Genomic DNA, 25334 nt, shown 5'->3' on the forward strand with positions numbered 1-25334 from the left:
TGTGAAACTAAGGTGTTGTTTGTTTTTCTGAAGGAAAAATTCAAAAAGTCTACGGACCACCTCTGCAGCAAAAGAGGTAGACCAAACGGTTGCAGACTGTAATAAAAAGTGTGTTTGTTTTTTTTTAACATTTGCAGACTGCTGCAGACAATAAAAATTTAAAATAAACTAATTTAAAAAACAACATTAAAATGAATTAACTTATTTAAATCAAATAGGAGAAAACAGATATATAAATTTAATGTATTAAATGTTAAAGAAATGAAAATAAAATATAATAAATAAGTAAAGGACCATAAATATAATATTAAATATATTTCATGGACCATAAACGTAATCTCTCTGAAAAACAACATATTGTGGTTCTTAGCTTTTTGGAAAAAAAAAGGCCGATTGTTTTTTGGTTGGATTTTTTTAAGTTTAGGTTTGAAGGGGTGAGAAGAGGTGGGAAGAGGTACAAAAAGTGCTTCCCCAAGAAGCACACGAGCAGAGGTTTTAAGCTCAGAAGGCTTCCGAAAAACACACTGCTGCGGGACAAAAAGTGCTGCGTGTGCTGCGCCGCACAACAATAAGAGTTTTAAAGAAGTTTTTTAAGAAAAACAAACAACACCTAAGTGAATATATGAGTAGTTTAAGAGTAAATTAGATTGTTTTTCAAAAAAAAATAAGTTTTTAAAATTATTATATATCTAATTGTTGAATTGTTTTGTGTTCAGCTTTATATCTTTGACTTTGAGGGTACGCATCGTGAATTCGTGATGCGGTAAGTACTATTGTATAATGAAAAGTGATAAAGATGACATAATTTCTTCATACATTGCATTGAAAATATGATAGTCATTTAAAAAAATATGAGATTTAAATCAGATTGGACACTTCGTACGAATTACTGTGGATTAGAAAGAAAGGGAGGGACGTCTATTTTTTACGATGGGTGGTGTTGTACAATTTTGATAATTGATTGTTATTTTTGAAAATTGACATCCACGATGTGCACTCTATGAACTGGAGGGCGTTGCTGTGAATTTTTGACAATTGACTGAATCAATCAAGGTTTTTGTTGAGGTGAATGTGAAATTGTTTCAATGTGAAGATGTTGGATGTATTTTAGCCATTAGATGATTATCTTCTTAGGAAATTAAAGCTGCTAAAGTTAAATTAAATTGAAATTTGAAATGACTAAAAAAATTATTGGTTATGGAAAATCGGGGTCATTAAAATCAGAGTAACAAATAAACTTTTTTTTTTTTTTTTTTTTTTTTTTTTTTTTTTTTTTTTTTGCATAGAATCATAATAGAAATTAATTTGCAATTGTTATTCACAAAGTTGAAGGAAATTATGCTATTTGTTGAAGACATATTATTCAAGATGCATATCTCGAAATTACGACAATCTCTAAATATTATTAAAAGACAACCCTTAATTCATCAATAAAGCAATCATGACCTTTGATTGTATTTCAATCATATGATTTCCACCCTTAGATAAAATTGGTGACATCATCTCATCCAAATATAATTCAAATATTTAATTATTGAATCTTTAAATCTAGCAACTAAATTTCAATCACAATTACATTTAATTATAGAATATATCATACTTTCTAGAATATATTTCACAATTCGAGCACAATTACATTTAATTATAGAATCTTTAAAATCAACAATTATGTTATCAATTGAAGCATATCATTCTATTTATATATTAGGTATCTTCATAAATCTTGTCAAAAACATGAATAGCCGCCCCATCTTTCTCCTCTATTTTTTCTCTTAAACCATAATTCCCTAATCCTATTTGTCCTCATGTCAATGGTTGTGCTTCAATTGATGTTTTCTGTGTCCATAATAGAATGTAGCACCATAAGTTGGTTCCTTTTTGCTCATGTATTCTTAGAATTTGCGTATTGCCTATTCCTTGCATCTCCAATTATCACACATCTGTTTTGGCTTCACACAAATCTCTACAAACCGAAGTAAGCATCTCCATCTTTTGACAATCTATGGACAAAACTGTAAAATTGGTCCCTGTGGTATTCAAAAATCTTTGGATAGGGTCCAAAAAGTTTCAAACTTGCATGGATGGTCCAAAATCAAGAATTTCCTTTGGTTTTGGTCCTGAAAAAATTGAAAGGACTATTTTGCCCTTAATATTACTTTTTACATTTTTTTATTTGTTTTAGTATTTAAATAATTATAAAAAATAGAAAATAAAATAAACCCCACAACCCCCCTCTCCCTCTCTCTATCTATCTCTCTCTCAATCGACAATCCTTAAATGACGCCACCATTGATCGTGACCCTCACCCCCAATTTGCAGTCCATAATGGAGATGGATCTCTGGTTGATACTGTGGATATGGATCAAAGGTGGTGAAGGAAGGAATGAAGGCTAAAGATCATCCCTGATCCACACGAAGCATTCCTAATCCTAGCTCCTTCTCCGTTTACACAATCACCGACCAATCTCTGAACCACCCTAATTGCTACGACAGCACTGACGTGTGACCTCCCTAGAAGTCCAAGAAACACAACCATTGTTGTCTTTGTCCCAAAAGTGCCTACTATCTGTAAGTATGACTCCATTGCTGATACCCAAATACCCTCTAGAATCCCTTTATTCACCACCATGCCCTTTAGCTCCTTCTCTGCTTCCTTCTCTATATCTTCCTAACCCTAACCAAGTCTTCATCGCTAAGGCGGTGAAGGAAGGCATGGAGGCTAACGATCAGATCCAAACGAAGCATTTCTAAGCTCTTCCGCCGTTAAAATCTTACCTGGGCCTTCCTTATAGTTAAAATCTTACTCTAACATCGATTGAAGCTCCGGTAAACTCCAGATCATTGGTCATTTGTTTATTTGGTCTATACCCCTTCTGCTTACTCTGCCCTTTCATTTATGTTTCAATTTCATTTTCTCCACCTAGGATTTGTTCAGAAATTGATGATTCCTCCATGGAATCACCTATTACTGTGTTATCTTGAGTTGAAAACATTGATAGTGTATTGATGTTTTTGTAAGGAATGGAGTAGGTCTTGATTGGTGATGCTGAGAATTGGTAAAGTCCTATGGATTTAATGATCTGTTAATTAGAGATTAAGCCTTGTTGGTCAATTTAAAGGGGTGTTATAGGAAGAATTGTTGGTAAACCCAAATTTGTCTTTGAAATTGACAGGAGGTGATAATCGGTGGTGTTGTGGTGTTGCCGGAAAAATGAAGGTGCGATGAATGGAGATAGGGTTGGGATCAAATCTGACTGAGAGAGAGTGTGTGTGTGTGTATGTGTGTGTGTCAGATTTTTTATTTTCAATTAAAGTATAAAAATAAATATGAAAAAAATACAAAAAAGGAATTAGAAGGGCAAAACTGTCATTACAAGTGCTTTATGGACCAAATTCACAGGAAATTCATGATTTTAGGACTAAAACCAAAGAAAATTCTTGATTTTGGACCATCCATGCAAGTTGAAAACTTTTTGGACCCTATCCAAAGATTTTTGAATACCACAAGGACCAATTTTGCAGTTTTGTCCAATCTATGCCATCATTTACCCTAATTAATATTGTTTATAATTTAACTCCCTTATTTATAGTTTGACTTCAAAATTCAAACATGTTCAATTTCTTTTTTTTAAAACTCATTAAATAAACATATCAATAATTTGTTATCTTTAATATATATTAAAACAATCTGGACCATTGATTGTATTTCAATCATATGTTTTCCACCCTTAGATTAAATTGATGACATCATCTTCTCCAAATGAAATGTATTTAATTCCAATAAAAACTTTCTAATTGTCAAACAAAATTAACTTAAATCCATTGAAATGGAATGTATTTAATTCTAATAAAAGTTTCCCATATTTTAAATCTTAAAATTCCTGTTATAAAGGTTTTAAAATGGTCAACATTAAAAACATATTACAAAAGACATTTCAATTAAGGAAATAAATATCAACCATTAATATAAATTTGTTTATATTATTAAACTATTAATATAAAATCCATTTTTATTAGGAAACCATTAATACCAAAAATCAAATTCAAATTATGACATAAATATACAATTCATCTTTGAATTTGTGGATCACACTTATTTTCAATCGTTGCTTTGCTTCAAACATTCTCTTACAACATCATTCTTATTGTTTATAACTTTCATCATCATTATCTGCTTCAAACCTTCGTTGTTGTGCACTAGAAGGTCAGTACCTTCTTTCGTTTAATTAATAAAGATATATTTTTTTAGTGTTTGAATGTAAATTAATATCCTAATATGATAGTTGAATCACAACATTTCTAACTTTAAATTGAAATCATAACTAAAGGTTATTGATATTGTTGGATGAATTTTTTGTTAAGTATGATTTGAAGGTTTAGGGGTAGAAAGGTAAATTTATTTGTGATAGAATAAAGATGGGAGATTCGAATTTACCTTTTGAAGGTATCAATAAACTCCTAAATTTATGTGATTTATTTTAATTTGATAGCAAATTAGATGCAGAAAACCTTTAAGTAAGGAAACGTAAGGGCAAAAGGGTAATTCGACTTAAGAAACTATAAAAGCATTGGGATGGAAAAGCAACTCAACAATAAATATTGAGATGACACGTATACTAAAATGATTCTTTTAGCATGATACTTCCTTTTTTTATCCAAAGTCTAAATCATTAATTTAGTATGGACTATGTTCATCAAAAGGGTAAATCGGTAATTTAATTTAAAAATAGATCAAATCGGCTGTTGCTACTATTTATGTTTGTTTGATTATCTCAACTTGGCTATTGTTTCTAACTTTTTTGTCGAATATAATAACTTCATATTATACTATTTTTAGGAATGTATATTCAAAGTACATTGTTATACCATTTTTAACAGTAACATGTTGTGATTTTTTCGTGTTGTAAATGTCTTTTAATTTATCTTTTATTCACTATTAATGGGATGGATTTTATAAACAATTTAATCCATAAAGGGTTAAACTATAACTATTCTAATTTGTATATGTTTCTGTACAGTAAATACAACCTTTCAAAGATTGTTTTCTATGGCTAACAAAATTATGTTTCTATTTTTGAAATCTAATAAAACATTACATAAGGCTTTTTTTGGTTTAACATATTACATCATTCAGTCTAGATTAAGTCAAATAAAACAACAATGTACAACTTTTCATATTAAATGTTTAACCTATTAACTTGGACTCGATCCTCAACAACCTCTATAAACTGAAATAGCTATGTGATTTTTTTTACAAATTATAGCAACATACTTACCATGAAATAAGAACTTTTAATGTAAACTACAACTTAGTTTTTTTTATCGGTAACAACAATATAACACACTTAATATCAACATCATTGCCTACCTGTTTCTCTAAATATTAATACATGGACCATATCAACATCCTTGAATATCAGATTTACGGTATTACAGACAAAGTTTTTATTTGATTCTTAAACTTTCTATGTGGTTGTATTTATATGGTAGAAACAAATTGCATAATTACAATTAACATTTTTTTTATTAAACTTTGTATGTAAGTATGAAAAAACAATAAGTATATTTTTGAAGGAAGATTGTTCAAAATAATTTGCATAATCTAAATACATGTTAGTTTAGTTCATTTCTTATACTTTCCTATAACATTGGATTTTTTTTGTCATGTTACATTCAAAAGATGGGTTATTAGAACATGCACCTTAGGTGTTTGACGAAATGTTACAAAGAATCTAACACAAGTTCCCTACGCTAATCTTACAACCAGGTATAAATTTTGCTTTTATTTTTTTTTTCTAGATTTATTAGCATCATGTGTCTTTTGATGTTTGCAACTTTGTAGTGTTACATGTTTTTTTGTCTCGTCCTTAAGTTTTTCTATCTCTGATAGGGCTTCATTTTGTATATTTATTGTAAACTATCGATTCAATCTATTGCACTTTGTTATGACTTTTATCAGCGTGTTATGATTCTAATAAATTGCTCATTTCTTGGTCTTTAAGAAAAAGATGTTCTAATTGGATTACCATCTACGACTGTAATATTTTATTTTGTTGATTAAGCAATCTATGATTTGGCTATGATGGTTTTTACGGATTATGTTTGGACTGATAATTGTTCATGTCATCAAAAAATACATCCAACAAAAAGTGAGAGACAGTTTTTTATATTAATACTCTCATCTAACTTTAAATGATCTTTTTTCAACTTTGATGACATGTAACAGAGTTTTGGCTGAAAATTTCAATTTTGTCGGCATATAACAAGTTATGACTTAAATAATGATATTAGATATTTGGGCAATCAGGTTCTCTTCGGTTCTAAAATTAGTTCGTAGAAAATGGTCCAATATAGTATTATTGATCTCACAAAAGGTAAATCTCATATCTCTTTTAGCGTATCCATTGAGTTTAATAGTTTCTTGTCTATATTTGTTTTTTAAAAAAAATGTTAAATCTTGATTTAATGAATGCAAGTCAACAGGTAGTAAAGGTGCAAGAAGAACAAAGTATTAAATATGAGATGATCATGCCTATGTTAAGCCAAAATAAAATTCTAAAGTAACAAATGCTAAATTCGAAAGATAGACACTTGTAATGCAGAATACATATTATACTTCCCAAATAAATAACCAAAAACTAACCTCATCGTCAAATAAATTACATTTTAACTAACATCAATAAATTATGATTATATTGTCTTGATTTTTAATTTATACATTATAGCGAATCAGTTAATATATAGTCAGTATTCTTATATTCGTATCGGTTTTGAACTACAAAAATTTTATTCAAATAATAAAAATGAAATAGAACATATACGATGGTAATAATACAAAAATAACCTTCAAATTTGGTCTGATACAAAAAATAGTCTAAAACTTATTTCTAAAAGCAACAAGACATAACAATGAACTTTTAAAAAGAAATGAGAAATTGAAGCGAACTTTTCAAAACCATCAAGAATGTATAATATAGGATGATAATAATGCTGAAAAACACTGAGTTTGGTCTGATGCGAAAAAGTAAATTTATATGAAAGTAGGATTGCAGTAATACTAAAAGAACCTATATGTTTTTTATCTGATGCAAAAATGGTCGAAACATACTTCTAAATTGGAAAGAAATAGAAATGAAATTTTAATTCATCTTTAAATAACCATTTAATAACTATATGTAAAAGATATGAATACTCAGCAATTAAGACCATAGACCTTACACAAACGTCTGCAAATGTCTTGAAGTAAGCATTCATTTTTCCATTATTTTATCATTATCATAAAAAATAATAAAAAACAACATCCTCGTGTGTTTATTGTTTAATTCGTAACAAAATAACAAGTAATTTGTGTGTTAATTATGTATTTTTGACATTTTCAATGAATCACGAGCAAAATCTAAATCGAGCAAACATATCTGTTTTTATATTTATTTGTTAGAGTTTCTTTATATTTAATATTGTGGGGGGTTTATGTGGTCATTTCGAATAGACATAAATACGTTTCTAATTTTTGAAATAAGCAATTCTATTTTGCAATATACCATGAAATAACAATGTATTTTGAAAGTACATTGTCAAATGTTGGATTATACTTGCGTAGACTTGTTTTCGTGCATGGTCAGCTATATGTAGTTGTTTTCCGTGTCACAAGTAAAAAAGGTTTGAAGATACTTTGTGACGAGAAAGGTCGTTCAACTAATCAAACAGAAAAATTGTTCACAAAGAGGTCATTCAACGACTATATATATTTACTGATTTTAGTGTATTTTCTATACATTTCAATAATACCAATAACCCTGATTTTTTTATAATTATTCTGCAATATCTATATACATTTATATTTTATTTATGTGTTCCCGCGTTTAACGCGGGTCATAATCTAATATTATATAAAAAGCCAAAGAAAGCATTGTGATATGATTGGTATTGACTTTCTTATCGTGATTTTTAAAAATCAAGCAAATCGCTTAAAATGAATTTTATCATGTAATTTTGTATACTTTATTTAGGATCAAACTCACAACAATATTAAGACTCTAATCAAGTTCAATAAGATAATAAAAATCATATCCAAATGTAATATCTAAACATTTCCATTCTATCAAATATAATTGTATCCCATATCTACTTAAAAAGATTCAGTATACAATAACAAAAATTAATACCTTAAAACCGATTGGAGTATCTATAATAATATACATCTTAAGTATTTCATAACAGTATAATGTGCTTTCATTTTTATTATTATACTTAACTAGGTGTAAGACTCATGTATATCTACTTAAAAAGATTCAGTATACAATAACAAAAATTAATACCTTAAAACCGATTGGAGTATCTATAATAATGTACATCTTAAGTATTTCATAACAGTATAATGTGCTTTAATTTTTATTATTATACTTAACTAGGTGTAAGATTCATGTATTACATGGGTTAATTAAAAAAATTAAATTTAAAGGTCTAAGTATTTAAGAACTTTGGATTTATAAGAAAATAAAAAAAATAATGAATTATTAAAATTGATTTTTTATCTTTTAAATTTAAATAAATAAACAAAATAAACTAATGAGCTTTAATTTGAAAATTTTAAAATAAAAAAGTAAGTCCATTAATGAAATTGATATTCACTTATTACTATATTTATTGTAATTATTACACTAAAGTATTATGTGAAATTTATTAAAGTAGAAAAACTCATAAAATGACATGTGAAAAATAAATTAATTCAAAATCACCATAAAATGACATTTGACAAATTGAATGAGAGTGTCATATGTGACAAAAAAAACCTTCATTTATTAGAGTAGATTTATGTACAACAATTAAATAAAAAAAATACTATCATTACCATTCTACTTTAAAAATAAAATTTTATAGTACAAACAAATAAAGATTATCAAAAGTCACATTTCATATTTTTTTATCATCATACTTTTATATTCTTTCATATATTTTATATTTCGTCATATTTTAGTATTATATATATATATATATATATATATATATATATATATATATATATATATATATATATATAAATATTATTTTAGCAAATATATTTTGAAACTACATTGTTATAATTAGGTAGTCATTTCAATGTATGTCTTTGTATATGTAATGATATTCGTTCCCAGTTTTACCTTGCCAGGATTGAACACCTCATTTATAAGAAACATTCCAAGTTGAATTACTTACTTTATGTTATTTTTAACATAGACAAAATTATCATTTTTATTTAGTTCCATAAGTTTTCTACTTGTATTCATTAAAACATATCATAAATATTTCACAAAGAAGGTGGACTTGTACGCGCATGTTAGGAAAACATTGTAGACGAGTAATTGTCATTGATTTTTTAATAGTTTTTTGTGCAAGTGGTTTGTTAAGTGATTTTCTAAGTAGGGTACTCTAATTCATCAATCTTCGTTGCTAAATGTTATGTCATTTTTCAATGATCGTATGTTCTGCAATGAAAATAAACAAGAGTCAAGGGCGGTTATCAAATATGGAATTGTTTTTTGAGATAATCGGTGTTCATTAATCGACGGTTTTATGTTGTATTATTATTCAGAGTTAAAATAAAAGATTGGTTAAAAATACTAATAAAGAAGTCTTTGGAAATTTGTGATTACCGACAATTCTTTAACTATGTCAATAGTTTTTATTAATATAAATTGAAGCATTTACTTATTCATCATTCCGTTTGTATTTCTATCGGAAGTTTACTTTAAAAAATATCTTATGTTTATCTTAATTTTTAATATCGTTATTTAAAATGTCAATATTTGTCATATTATTTGTATTTTATGTACAAATTATTCCTTTAAAAAATATTAATGTTTACACATTGATATTATTTTTTAATATACTCGTGTAGTACACAGGTCTCACACCTAATGACTAAATAGTTTAGGTTGTTTCTATTTTTAAAAGAGCCTCATTTTCCACTTCAATTTTCGTTTTTATGATAGACTTAGAAAGTGAAAGTTCTTCTTGTTCATGTGAGGTTTCTTCATTGTAATTAGATCTGATGATCATATTTCATTGTAATTAGATCTTATGAATACATAAATATTTCACTTATTCTTTATTATACATAAATATTTCACTGGTTCCTTATTTATCTGAGATCGATTCATCTACTGTTCTTAATTTCCACATTGTCCTTTTAAATTGTATGAATCTTCTGAACATCATGTCATGGGTCAATCAGGTAAACAGTAGTGACCCATTACTGATTCATTAATACCTTATTAACTACTTGTAGGACTTCACGGAGGTCATTTGCTCGAGGGTGAAATTGATCATGAACAAAAAAACTTATGAACAACACCATCGACCTTGATAAAACTCCAACTAGGGGTATTATCGACTTTTCTCTCTACCATCATATTCCTCAATCTAATCACATTTTCCCACCTTCCAATATCCGCATACATATTAGCAAGACCAACATATCTTCCACTTTGATTAGGATCAAGTGCAATCAACCGTTTTACAACTCTTTCTCCTAAACATATTTCACTATGTCTTAAACACCCATGTAGAAAAGATCCCCAAATCGCTTCATCAGGTTTCATTGGCATCAAATCTATCAATATTTCAGCTCTTTTCAGTTGTCCAGATCTAGCCAATACATCAACCATGCATCCATAATGCTCAATTCCTGGTTGAATACCAAAAACTTTGAACATTTTTCCAATTAAACACCATGCTTTTGTCACTAAAGATTTGTGATTACAAGCAACAAGAACAGCAACAAATGTAATGTCATTAGGAACAGGTCCTTTATGTGTCATCTCTTCAAAAAGCGTGATTGCTGATTCATTTCTTCCATTTGTAGCTAACCCCATGATCATGAAACTCCATGTAGCAGTATCTTTATAAGGCATTTTGATGAATATATCTTCGGCTTTCTCTATATCTCCACATTTAGCGTAAAAATCTAGAAGTGCAGTATCAAACTCGAGGTCAAAAGTAAAAGATTCTTCAGTTAATTGATGGTGGATGTTTTTGTTGGAATTTTATATATAAAGGAATTGCAAGTTGGCAATTTCCTTTGTATCCCACATTGGTGGAGAGAAGAAACTTTTGAGGGTTTATAAGCCTATTCCTTTGGTAAGCCTTCAAACACTTTAGTGGATCAAAGGATTGGGCCAAGCCCACGCGCGCGCCTAGCCTAGCCTAGCACTAGCCGACGCCGCGAGTGCGCGAAATGGCGCGATTTAGGCGCACTTTGCACTACGCATCGGTCGCTGGGAGCTGAGGAGCTTTTGTTTTTGGTGAGTTCGGAAATGGTTGACCGATGTTGACTTCGTGAAGGATAAGTCATCGGGGCATTCTAGAAGGATCAGGAAATGACTTGCTTAGAGAGCAAGTCGTCGCCCTAGGGTTTCTGGGGCCGGCCTATGGGGGCCCGTTTTATGCCTTCTAGGGTTTCGATACCTATAAATATAGCCCCCTAGGAGCCATTCAGAACACACACGAATTCTCAAAGCTCTCTCCCTCTCTCTGCGTTTTTTCTTCTAGTTTCCGAGTAGTCGCTTTGTGTTTGTCGATTTCCAGTGCTGTTGGAATATCGATCTAGCTGCATTAAATCCTGGGGTTTTACTCTGTTGCTTACAGCCTATACAAGCGAAGTAAAAACCTTTAAGGACAGGAATCTGATCCGTGCAGTTGCTTCAAGATCAAGTCAGCTATCAACAGGTCGGTTTTACTTTTCTGTCTTGTGTTTAATTCGTCCAATAACAGGTGATGTGCACAAAAGTACCCACTAATTTTAATATTTATAACCTAACAAACTTAGACTATCTATGCACTTATAGGCAGTGTAGCTAGTCAGATTACAGTATAGTTTAGGTAAGTCGGGTGTCGATCACATGGAACGGTGGATTAATTTAATATATTTGGTTATAGGTTATATGTCACACAAAAAAAATAAAGAAATAAATATCAAAAAAATTAATTAACTACTCTCAATAAACTGACAGGAAAGCAAATCTCTTCAGGTACTTTGGTTTAGACAAATTACACCTTAAAACATAGACAATTGCATACACAAATTCATTTATTCATGTTCACCGATTCCTAAAATGATTAGATTCACGTTCACTATAACTAATCCTTTAGCAAACAAGTCAATTCAAACAGTGATCAGTTGATTAAACTAACATGCTTCCTAGTGTTCAGTTCGTATCAAGCAAGACTTGTAAATATAGTTAATCAATGTAGACATTTAATTAACCTCTTGTTGATGGTCATCAAACAAGGCTCACACATTAACTTACTTATTCTCAAATTAATTCTAGTTTCACATTCGTTATTTCTAGTCTTATAATCTCAATGGTCATCAAAAATCATAAGAGACAAGCAATCGAGCAGATGTTCAAGCAACTCAATTCGCTTAACAATTAACAGAAAATAATCATCATTAACACATAAGGATCTTTAAACAAGCTTGGCAAGATAAATTAAACACAAATAAACTATTTAATATAGCAATTAGTCTAATAATCAAAGCTTCATTCAATCATAAACACAAAGTAAAAGGTTTTTACACCTAAATCAGAAACTAAATACAGAAAAGTACCACAATGGAATGCTAAACATGGTCACGTCAGCAATCCATATGATAACCGACATGTATCCGCTCTCCAATCCTTCCGATCTCCACTCCTGTTAGCTTAACGGCCTTCCGGCCGCCCTCTAGACCCTCAAAACGGCTTAACAGAAGTTAATTGTCGACTAAATTAGGTTAGAAGTCGAATCCCCCTTCCTGGTTAGCTAAAAATCGACATTTATAGTCTTTGTAGCCGACCTAAGTACGCTGGGCGTACTTAGGATTACGCAGCGCGTACATAGGATTTACTCGCGATCAAGTCTATCCGGTGCAAAGGTGTACGCGGGGCGTAACCTTAAGGTACGCGGGGCGTACTCGCTACCTCAGCATTCTTTTCTTTCTTTTAGCTTCTAAGCCCGGTTTCCGCTTCAGTCTTTTCTTTTGTGCTTTATCGACAACAAATAGCTGCAAAACATAATTCAAAGTATTATGAGTACTCTTTAGTTCTAAAATAGAATAAATAAGGCCAAAATATTAAGATAAAGTGCATAAAAATATATATAAAAATACACATATCAACAGGACAGTCTTCTTCTACCTTTCTTATAATCAGATCTAGTCGAGAAGGATAGATCTGGTTTCTGGACGAAACTTGGTAAATTTAATAATAATAATTGAATTTATTATTCGCAACTAATCGACATATAATTCACAATATTATTTGTCGGTTTCCTTGCGTGTCTTTTAGTTTGATAAACAACAATCTTAAAGGTTTTTATTTGTGATATATCAACAGACTAATGGACACTACTGCTAGCCTCCACTTCATGAACCAAGAGTTTGCCAAACTTGACCAATTCGATGGTCAGAACTACACCCGTTGGGCCGAAAAGGTCAAGTTCATGTTTCATGTCTTGAAGCTCTCCTTTGTGTTGGACCCAAAACTGGCACCAATTCCTGAAAATCCAATTCCCAAGGAGGGGGAATCTGTGGACCCAGCGGTCATTGCAGAACTGGAAAAGCAAAGGATTCTGCGTAGAGAATCCGAGGAATTGTGTGTGAGTCACATCAAGAATTCCCTATCTGATCGGCTCTATGATCTTTATTCGCCGGTCAAAGATCCAAAAGAGCTATGGAATGCGTTGGAACTTAAGTACAAGGCACATGAGGAAGGTACTAACAAGTACCTTGTGTCCAAGTACCTTGAGTTTCAAATGGTTGATGACAAATCGATTATGGAGCAAGTGCATGAACTCCAAGTCATGGTCAACAAGTTGAACGCACTCACCATCTCTCTTCCAGAACTCTTTCAGGTTGGTGCGATCATCGCAAAACTGCCACACTCGTGGAAAGATTTCTCTAAGAGAATGATGCACAAGTCTGAGGACTACTCCTTGGATGATCTGATGAAACACCTCCGCATTGAGGAGGAAACTCGCATCAGGGACAAGAAAGGTAAAGTTGGACAAAGTGTGCATCAAGTGTCAGCTGGGAGTTCTAGCCACAAAGGCAAATCTGGGGGACAGAACAAGAAGAACTTTGGACCCAAGAAACAAAGCTTCAAGAAACCGGGTCACCAGAATCCTAACTCAAAGCCAAAAAGGGCCGGTCCTTGCCACGTCTGCGGAGAGATTGGGCACTATGCAAGAGAATGCAAAGATTGCAAATCAGTACCGGTTGCACACGCAGTCGAGAAGGTGACTGACATGGTGGCCAGTGTGAACCTTGGAGAGATTTTCATGATCTCCTCTCTTACTCGAGCAATCTGTGCTCGAGGTTGGTTCGTGGACACTGGAGCCACTGTGCATGTTTGTGGGCATCGAGAAAGCTTTAGCACCTACCACCCCATGCCACAAGGGACGGTTGTCGTCTGTGCTGACGGCCACAGAGCTGAAGTTCTAGGAAAGGGTGATGTTCGGTTGAAGTTCACACGTGGTGAATGGGTGACTCTTCGAGATGTTCTTCATGTTCCTACCATCTCGAAGGGTTTGGTTTCTGCGGACAAGTTTGACAAGGGTGGGTTCAAGATGGTGCTTGAGAGAGGCAAAATTGTGATCACTAAAGGCAGAAGACATGTTGGGAGGGCGAACAATACTTCGGGAATGTATCGCTTGTGTCTTAGTGATGAGGGTAATGTGAGTGTTCCTAGTGTTGAGTGTGGTGTTTCTAGTGTTGCTAGTGTGTCGGGTGTTGGTAATGATGTAATTGATGGATTGGTTGCTAATGTGAATGAAGTGAACTTTTCTGGTTATATTGTTTGTTCAATTTCTTTATGGCATAAACGTTTAGCTCACACTAATGTTAAAAACATTGAAAAAATGCAATCTAAAGGTATGTTAAAATATGACACAAAAGATTTTGAAAAATTTGAAACATGTGTAAAATCAAAGTTCACTAAGAAACCATTTCCATCAGTTAAGAGAAACACATCTTTACTTGAGTTGATTCATTCTGATATATGTGAGTTAAATGGAATCCTTACTCGAGGAGGAAAAAGGTATTTCATCACATTTTGTGATGACTTCAGTAGATATCTACATGTTTATTTGCTGAGATCAAAAGATGAAGCTTTTGATGCATTTAAACGATATAAGGTTGAGGTCGAAAATCAACTTGAAAGACACATCAAAATTCTTCGCTCGGACAGAGGCGGAGAATATTTCAACCAAGAGTTTGACACATTCTGCGAAGAGAATGGAATCAAACATGAGAGAACATCACCATACACCCCTCAACAGAATGGTTTAGCTGAAAGAAAGAACCGAACTCTTTGTGAGATGGTCAACTGTATGTTGAACCAATCGGGTCAACCAAACAATCTGTGGGGGGAAGCACTACTAACTGCTTGTTATGTTCATAACAGGATCACTAGTCGTGTGATTCCTACAAGCCCTTATGAGTTGTGGAAAGGAAGAAAGCCTAACCTAGACTATTTGAAAGTGTGGGGGTGTGTTGCTTATTATCGGACTCCCGATCCTAAGCGAACCAAATTGGGAGCACGAGCTAATAAGAGTATATTTATTGGATATGCTCAAAATAGCAAGGCTTACCGATTACTAGATATTGATTCTGGTGTTGTTGTTGAATCCAGAGATGTGGAATTCTTTGAGGACAAGTTTTCTAAGGATGAAGAAAACTCTAGTCATACAACACCTACAAGTACCTCTCGAGAAATACTCCCACCTCCTCCCATTGTGGAGGAACCAAGGAGAAGTACTAGGGCTAGAATTGAGAAAACCTTTGGAGATGATTTCTATTCTTATTTGGTCGAAGGAACACAAAAGAAAGTGACGAGAGAGGTCATCCTTTCAATTAATTTGGATGATGATCCTAAGACCTTTACTGAAGCCATGACGTCTCGGGATGCTCCTCTGTGGAAGGAAGCAATCAATGACGAAATGGATTCAATTATGGGTAATGGAACTTGGGAGTTAGCTGATCTACCCAAGGGGAGAAGACCCATAGGATCCAAATGGATATTTAAGAAGAAATATCATCCTGATGGATCCATATCTGCTTATAAAGCAAGGTTGGTTGCAAAGGGCTATAGGCAGCGAGAAGGGATCGATTATTTTGATACCTATGCCCCAGTTGCTAGAATTAGTTCAATTAGAACTCTCATAGCAATATCAGCTTTGAAGGGATTGTACATTCATCAAATGGATGTGAAGACAGCCTTTCTGAATGGTTATCTCAAAGAGGAGATTTACCTGGAGCAACCTGAAGGTTTCGTAATACCTAGACAAGAAAACAAAGTATGTAGACTTGCTAACTCTTTGTACAGGTTGAAACAAGCTCCTAAACAGTGGCATGAGAGATTTGACACCACTGTGACTGCCTTTGGTTTTCAGCACAATAGTGCTGACAGATGTATTTATTCTAAACATACATCTGATTATATAGTAGTTATATGTCTTTATGTTGATGATATGTTGATCATTGGCACTCACCTAGAAGGTATTCTTGAGACGAAGAAATACCAATCCTCGAACTTTAAGATGAAAGATCTTGGAGAAGTAGATACTATTCTTGGTATCAAGGTGAAGAGGACAGGTGGTCAGATTTTTCTGAGTCAATCTCATTACATAGAGAAAATTCTGACAAAGTTTCAACATTTGAACATTAAGGAATTTAACACTCCTTTGATTCAAGTGTGAAACTTAAGGTGAATTCTGGTCGAGCTGTGGCCCAACTAGAATATGCTAGTGCAGTTGGGAGCATGATGTATGCTACTCACTGCACTCGACCTGACATCGCATTCGTTGTAAGCAAGTTGAGTCAGTATACAGTTAATCCAGGGACGGAGCACTAGAAAGCAGTGGGTAGAGTACTAGGATACCTGAAAAGAACAAGTACTTTTGAATTGACATATTCGTCATCTAATGGAATACTTGAAGGTTATTCTGATGCCAACTTGATTGATCACACCAGTGATTCAAAATCCACAAGTGGTTAGATTTATACTCTAGCTGGTGGTGCTATTTCTTGGGCGAGCAAGAAACAGACATGCATAGCTCATTCAACGATGGAAGCTGAGCTAATTGCCTTAGCAGCAGCAGGCAAAGAGGCAGAGTGGATTCGAGATCTACTTATGGATATACGTTTGTGGGATATTCCGATGCCTTCAATACCCATGTACTGTGACAGTGAGGCCACACTGTCTAAAGTATATAATGCGGTATATAATGGGAAGTCAAGACATGTAGGTCTGCGTCACAATTTTGTGAGACAACTAATTGAAAGTGGTACCATCAAGGTTGTCTATGTCAAGACAAGTAGGAACTTGGCAGATCCGTTTACCAAACCTCTGACGAGAGATTTGGTTACATCTACCACAAGAGTCATGGGTCTAAAACCACAATAGAATCGTTTAGTGATGGAAACCCAACTTGACATTAGTGCTCCTAATTTTCAAGTTTAAAGGGTAACAACGAAATCACTAACGATAGAAGGTACTATCATTCATGATAGATCCATGTGAGGTAGGATAGTGCGTCGTTGCCGAGAATGAGGTTGAGTTACGACTCTTAACGTAGTTTTGGAGACATCTAAGCAACGAAGATGTTGTAAAACTATGCCTATATGATCTAGAGGTGGTGCCGCCTCAAGTGAAGATTAGTGGTTTATCTTCTAAAGGGTCATGAAAAGGATTTATAGCGCATGACCATAATAGCGCTCAGGGAGAACACAAATATGACTTGTGGTGTGTGGGGGTAAACCGGAGAGGTCATTGAGGTTCATGGTTTAAACCTATAAGGATACCATTGAATCGGTCTCTTCTTGTTTGTTCTCATTAAACTAGGGTTTAATCTTCGTGACACCCGAGTGACATCATCTGTTTGAGTGAAAGGAAACTTACCAACTTGGTGGGGGATTGTTGGAATTTTATATATAAAGGAATTGCAAGTTGGCAATTTCCTTTGTATCCCACATTGGTGGAGAGAAGAAACTTTTGAGGGTTTATAAGCCTATTCCTTTGGTAAGCCTTCAAAGGCTTTAGTGGATCAAAGGATTGGGCCAAGCCCACGCGCGCGCCTAGCCTAGCCTAGCACTAGCCGACGCCGCGAGTGCGCGAAATGGCGCGATTTAGGCGCACTTTGCACGACGCATCGGTCGCTGGGAGCTGAGGAGCTTTTGTTTTTGGTGAGTTCGGGTCAAGCCAGTTTGACCGACCCGGTCAAATGGTTGACCGACGTTGACTTCGTGAAGGATAAGTCATCGGGGCATTCTAGAAGGATCAGGAAATGGCTTGCTTAGAGAGCAAGTTGTCGCCCTAAGGTTTCTGGGACCAGCCTATGGGGGCCCGTTTTATGCCTTCTAGGGTTTCGATACCTATAAATATAGCCCCCTAGGAGCCATTCAGAACACACACGAATTCTCAAAGCTCTCTCCCTCTCTCTACGTTTTTTCTTCTAGTTTCCGAGTAGTCGCTTTGTGTTTGTCGATTTCCAGTGCTGTTGGAATATCGATCTAACTGCATTAAATCCTGGGGTTTTACTCTGTTGCTTACAGCCTATACAAGCGAAGTAAAAACCTTTAAGGACAGGAATCTGATCCGTGCAGTTGCTTCAAGATCAAGTCAGCTATTAACAGGTCGGTTTTACTTTTCTGTCTTGTGTTTAATTCGTCCAATAACATGACAGTCTTCTTCTACCTTGCTTATAATCAGATCTAGTCGAGAAGGATAGATCTGGTTTCTGGACGAAACTTGGTAAATTTAATAATAATAATTGAATTTATTATTCGCAACTAATCGACATATAATTCACAATATTATTTGTCGGTTTCCTTGCGTGTCTTTTAGTTTGATAAACAACAGTTTTGGCCTATTTCTAGGGCTCCGATTGTACCACAGGCAGTAAGGATGGTTAGTAAAAGAGGCCTATAGGGACTCACTAAGCCACTGTGTTTGTGTTTTATATGGAGGAACAAGTCGAATGCTTTGTTGAAAAGTTCGTTTCTCACAAGCCCAGAAATCATTGCACTATATGATACATCGTTCTTTCAGGCATTTCGTCAAACACCTTACATGCTTTATCAACGAGGCCGTTATTGAAACACCCGGTTATCAAACTCGTACAACAAACCACGTTTTTATACGAGCTTTCTTCGAACACCTGTATAGCTAATTCAACGGATTTGAAATTCGAATACATATAAACAAGCGAGCTGGTGAGATAAACATCGCAAACATTTCCAAATTTGACGACATGTCCATGCACTTGAAGCAACGAAGATATACAGTCAAATGTTTTGATCAAAACAGGAAAAGTACGAGCATTCGGTTTGATATGATTGTTGGGCATTTGAGTGTAAAGTAGAATACCCATTTCTTGTTTTGAGGTTTTAGAGTAACCCAGTATCATAGAGTTGTAATCGAAGATGGTAGGCGTGTGCGTGTTTGTTTGGTTGAAAATTGTGTGCGCATAATCGATGTCGGACATCACGGAGAAAGCTAAAAGCTTGCTGGTTATGTAAGTAAATCGAGCAAGTCCGGTGGTGATGGTTTGGGCGTGGATTTGTTTGAGTTGATCCATGGTTGAACATTTTTGAAGCAGGCGAAGATATTGGGGATTTGAGTTCATTCATATAGCTATAGCCTTTTGATCAGCTTTCGCAAGTTATAAGGATTATGGTTGAACAATGATGGCAAACTTTGTGAAACTCATAGAAGATTCATATTTCCAGGAAGCTTCATCTTCAACTCTGTTTGTTGTGATTCAATCAACAAAATAGAAGGTCAGTTCCTGGTACAATGTAGGCTGACTTTCTGATTCTCAATGTTTAACACAAACATGTTATGAATGTATTTAATTAATATTGTTGGTCTATGATGAAAGATTAGCATAATCAAATATGATTCAAAGCTCTACATAATTAGTGATGAAATCTGCATACATCAACATAAACAACAAGGAACAAATTCATCTGCATACATCAACATAAACAAAAAGGAACAAATAGATGAGCACAGAAGTACTTCCATAAAATCCAATTGTATCTGAAAATTCAACCAGAAAAAAATATGTAAATTAAAATAATGATAAGCTTAAAAATTCCCAGCTAGTAAATGAACCTTTAAACAAAACCCAAATGACATAAACCTTTGAACGAAACCCAAATTACACAAATGAAGTAAAAACGGAATCAAATACTCAGATTTAAAAGTGACAACAGAGAATCAAAGAGTTCTTATTATGGATATTCATAGAAAAATGGAAAACCATGAAATGGAGGAAATTGCGTTTGATAGTTCAGAATATGAAATTGATTTCCGTTTTCACATCTCAGAAAATCGCATTCATATTTGATACAATAAACTCACAACAATTTTCGATTTCGACCATTTATCTCAGTGGGGGCTTCGATTTAGAGCTTGGCTAAGGTTCGGTTTCAGCAATGGGATGGTGTGCGACGTCGGCTCTGGCGGTGCGAGGGCGTCGCCGGTGCTCTGTGACGTCAAAGATGCAGAGGCAGAAAAGATGGGGGTTTGGTGTTCGATGGACGGAAGAAGAGAGACGAGGTCGGAAGAAGAGAAAGTTTTTTGAAATGCTTATCATCAAGTCCACTAACGTTGAGGGGTATTTGGGAATGATATGACTTATTAATATTTAAATAATGATTTTAATTATTTTCTAATATTAAAAACGAAAATATCACCAATGGTAAATTATATTTATATATTTATTACGAATGCAACCAAAATAAATATAAAAACCGTATACATCTATGAATAACTAACATAATTATTTGACTTTGATTTGTTATTTTTATCTAATTGTATAAATATTATTTAAAATTTTATATATCTTTTACATAATTGTTAATTACAATATTTATATGATATAATAACAATATTTGTATAATATATTTACTTTTCTTTAATTTATTTTTCTGGAAGTTTCAGCCTATTTTTTTTATTACGTATCATATTTAATATAAACTAATCTCACTATTTTCAATTATTTTCATTATAAATATTTACACATAACTTAGACATACTTAAACATATCATAATTTAATATTTAATATGTATATTTTTTTATTATGTTATATTAATTGTATAAAAATATATGAACATGTATATATGTGAAACTAATGGGCCATATCACAAACTTGTATAAAAATATTGCAATTAGATATTACATATTATTACCATATTATAGGATTATATATTAGTTCTATGTAATTTACTCATAATTTGTCAATATGTGAAAAAAAATGATATTTTACCCACATATAAACATTATATATGAATTACTTATTGTTATCTGTTACGCATCTTATTTTATAAACTAATTCGAGTTATCTGTTAAGGTTGCATAAATAAATACATTCACTTTCTTCTAAAAAGACTGGAAACATAAATAGTTTTTACTTAGATAATACAAATAATATTAATTTAAGTACTACATCAACACATCTATCTTCAATAACTACAATTGTTAATATTTCGATTTACAAATGTATGTTTTATCATACAAATTTTTTTTATTATCATTTCTTATCTTTTAACTCATATAATATATATTTTAATAACCTACCACAAGTATTAAAATAAAAAAATAGATAAATCGGCAAATTCTTCATCCGCTGCAAATCAATATTCCTCGAGATTGGTTACTGATGCTTATAAAGGTACGTTTATTTCTTCAATTTTATTATAAAAATATATTTTTTTAGCTAATTATACATTTTATAACCTATCATATTATCACTTATGCAGAAAACAACAATAACATGCACCACTTTCAAGCTAGAGATTAAAAAAAACAAAGAAAATTATATTTGGAAAATAAAAGATCGAAGAAAATGAATACAAGATCCAACGTTCAAAGTACATCAATACCACATCTTTTAAAAACTATGGATAACCGTAAAGTTCTTATTTTATATTCCATGTTTTACGCTTAATTTACATTTATATACAATATATGATTTCTCATTTTTTTTATTAGCTTGTAATATTAGATGATTTCAGCTTATTACTTTATTTTATATTACGTCTTCAATTTTCATAAGTTTTTGTTACTTACAAATCAATCAACCAACGTTGTTCGTCAAACTGAAAATGTCAATTCCTTTAATTTCTTTTAATTTGCCTGGAATCCAAAATACAATAGTACAATATTGTCATTCCTTTCCATATGTTAGAACTCCATTATTTAACATTACAAATGTTAGAACTCCGTTATCTAACATTACAAATATTAGAAATCAGCTATCTAACATTACAAATGGTAATAATTTTTTGTTTTAAAAATATACTATTATCCATTTTCTATATATATATATATATATATATATATATATATATATATATATATATATATATATATATATATATATTATTTATTTTGTTCAGATAATATTAGTTTCGATAACTACGACATTTCCAACTTACCAAACAAAAGACAATACTATGTACTTTCAAATGATATGACATCGAAAAATGCATCTACAATAAATGGTTCTTCATCATCAACGAAGTTAAATCCAGGATGTTATAAATTAAAAAGGAAGTCGAAACATTAATTCCTTATCCCGTTGATTGATTTGACAGAAGATGTAAAAAATATACATCAAGTCATATATGAAAACCTAATAGGTGGTATCTCAAAAGGCAATCAAATAATAATATTCATTTTCATTTTTTTTACAATTCGAATATTGTGTTGTATATACTTATAAAATTAACTAATATTTTTTCTCGTCTTTTATTTTACAAAATATTTAGATCATGGTGATCAAAATGTTGTATGTCAAACATGTAACGCAAAGTTATGGAGAAATGAATCCATTAGAGGTAAAGAAAAATGGAACACGGATTATTCATTATGTTGTGGTTATGGCAAAATTCAACTTCCAGATTTAAAGAAAGCACCCCCAAGTTATGAAGGAATGTTTCGAGCAACATATTCTAAAAGTAAACAGTTCATGAAAAACATTCGACGTTACAATTCAATGTTTTCTTTTACATCGATGGGCGGTAAAATTGATTCTTCAATCAATAGAGGAAACGCTCTGTACATTTTCAGACTAGGTGGTCAAAATTATCATAGCATTGGAAGTCTTTTACTAGCAAACGGATCGAAACCAAAATTCTCTCAGTTATACATTTATGACACTGAGAATGAAATTTCAAATAGACAAAAATGCTTTGGGTATTTTTTCAAACTTTTTATTCATAATTAATTATAGTATTTTTATTTTATTTTACTAATATTATGTATAAATTCAATTTTTTTAGTGGGGAAAAGGATCAATCAACATCAATTGATAGTGATATTATTGAAGATATTAAGGTGATTTTGGAGTTAAATAATGTATTGGTTAGATCTTATAAAATGGTAAGAGATACTTTTCTGAAAAATCCTGAAGTTGATATGAAATTACGACTTATCGAGAGAAGGGAGCGAGATGGAAGAACATATAACCTACCAACTGCTTCTGAGGTTGCCGCTTTAATTGTCGGTGACATTTGTGATTCAATTGAAAAGAGGGATATTGTTGTTCAAACAAAAACTAGATTGCTACAACGTATAAGTGAATTGCATCCTTTGTACCTTCTTATCCAATATTCACTGCTATTTCCATATGGGGATGATGGTTACAGTGTTTACACTCTTCATAGAGGTGTGTCATTTACGGCCAACAGCAAGCGGGCGAAATGTACAATGAGAGAATATTTCGATTTTAGAATTCAAGACAGAGATCATTCGTTCTCGCTCATTCTTAATTCAAAGAGGTTGTTTCAACAGTTTCTGGTACATGCCTATACTATGATGGAAACTGGGAGATTGCACTACATACATAGGTAACAACATGTTCTTAGATGCGAGTCTTATGATAATTTACGTAACCAAAAAGCTCAAGGAACCACTAATATCTCCAAATATCAGCCAGTGTGTCATATTACCTTCGTCCTTTACTGGTGGCGCACGCTTTATGATGCAAAACTATTTGAATGCCATGTCACTATGTAAATGGTTTGGATATTCGGATTTCTTCATAACTTTTACGTGTAATCCGAAATGGTCAGATATTAAAAGGTTTCTTAAGGATACTTCACTTCAACTAGAAGATAGGCCTAACATACTATGTAAGTTATTCAAGATCAAACTTGATGCACTTATTAAAGACTTATAGGAGAATCACATTTTCGGCAAAGTTCAAGCATGTAATTACAACTATATTTTTTTCATTATTGATAAAACATTACTCTTATTATACTATATTTTTATATGTTTTTACAGTCTAATCATATTTTGTTTTTTTGCAAAATATTTTACAGATGTTTATACCATTGAATTTCAAAAGAGAGGTTTGTCGCTTAGTGATATATGTCTATTTATGTATTCTGACAACAAGCTACCCACTATTAAATTTATCGATCCGATAATTTCCGCCGAGATACCAGTCAAAATTGAAGATCCAAAATTGTATTCAATTGTCAATGAGTTTATGATTCATGGTGCATGTGTGTAACGCTCATGTTTCTAGGCTAGGCATTAATATTGACATAATGGACTAGGTTAACCTTTGTAACTCATTTAGAAGAAATGAAAAGGAATTATGTGAATTTTATGTGAATTATGTGTTTTATGCTTAATTATTAGGGTTTAATTAATTAAAAATAAAAACAAGCGTCAAATCTCAAGTGTGAGATAAGTCTGATATCTTTACATAAAGTTGTAGTGGTCGAAACAAGGATTTCGGGGATATAAAGAATGCCGAAATCCGAGTTATAACGAAGAAGTTATGACATGTCGAAGTTTCGCGACAAAACCAACACGGTACCGAATGTCGTAAAAAGTGAGTTTTTGATAAATTACTTTTTAGCCTTAGTAATCCAAATAAAAGTCGTAGTATCCGTTAAATCGAGAAGTTCGATAAAAAAACCCCCAAATCTGACTTCGTATGAGGAAGTTATGATTTTTCGAAGTTTCAGCTTAGCAGTAGACAGCTAAAAACTCGAATTTTAGATCGAGCGATTTTTAGCCGACACAACCTAAATGAGAATTGAAGGTCTCGTCATTAGGAGCACAACGGTAAAAAGTCTGACGAAAACGGACATCGGATGAAGAAGTTATGAATTTTTAACGGATTTCCTGTCCCAGTCTGTTAAAAATAATAATATAAAATTTAAAGTCAAAATTAGCCAACGAAGTCTAAACGGAAGTTGTAGAGCATAATTTTAGCTACGCGTGCATATAAAGAATGTCAAAAACGGAGCTCGTATGCGAAAGTTATGGATTTTAGAAGTTTTGGC

General features: G+C 32.5%; 2 protein-coding genes across 3 annotated transcripts; both read right to left on the reverse strand.

The window, feature by feature from the left end:
- Nucleotides 1-10307: 10307 nt before the first annotated feature.
- LOC111908750 (pentatricopeptide repeat-containing protein At5g56310) lies at nucleotides 10308-10895 on the reverse strand. The gene has a single exon (XM_023904564.1). It carries the CDS (start codon nucleotides 10893-10895, stop codon nucleotides 10308-10310), a length of 588 nt encoding a protein of 195 aa, XP_023760332.1.
- Nucleotides 10896-18778: 7883 nt separating this feature from the next.
- LOC111908913 (pentatricopeptide repeat-containing protein At5g06540-like) lies at nucleotides 18779-20659 on the reverse strand. Of its 2 annotated transcripts, none has more exons than XM_023904704.2 (2): nucleotides 20388-20655; nucleotides 18779-19768 (listed from the first exon to the last, which is right to left on the reverse strand). In XM_023904704.2, exon 2 carries the CDS (start codon nucleotides 19645-19647, stop codon nucleotides 19039-19041), a length of 609 nt encoding a protein of 202 aa, XP_023760472.1. In that variant the 5' UTR covers nucleotides 19648-19768; nucleotides 20388-20655; the 3' UTR covers nucleotides 18779-19038. The 2 variants fall into 2 exon arrangements, 1 of the variants encoding a protein (XP_023760472.1); XR_002856014.2 differs by lacking the exon at nucleotides 18779-19768 and adding an exon at nucleotides 19892-20063 and having other exon boundaries at nucleotides 20388-20659.
- Nucleotides 20660-25334: the final 4675 nt, after the last annotated feature.

This window comes from Lactuca sativa, chromosome 5 (assembly GCF_002870075.4).
Source record: "Lactuca sativa cultivar Salinas chromosome 5, Lsat_Salinas_v11, whole genome shotgun sequence".
NCBI classification, from domain to species: Eukaryota; Viridiplantae; Streptophyta; class Magnoliopsida; order Asterales; family Asteraceae; genus Lactuca; species Lactuca sativa.

Coding starts and splice junctions, on each gene's coding strand:
- LOC111908750 (XM_023904564.1), bottom strand. CDS start 10,895: ATGCCTTATAAAGATACTGCTACATGGAGTTTCATGATCATGGGGTTA.
- LOC111908913 (XM_023904704.2), bottom strand. CDS start 19,647: ATGAACTCAAATCCCCAATATCTTCGCCTGCTTCAAAAATGTTCAACC.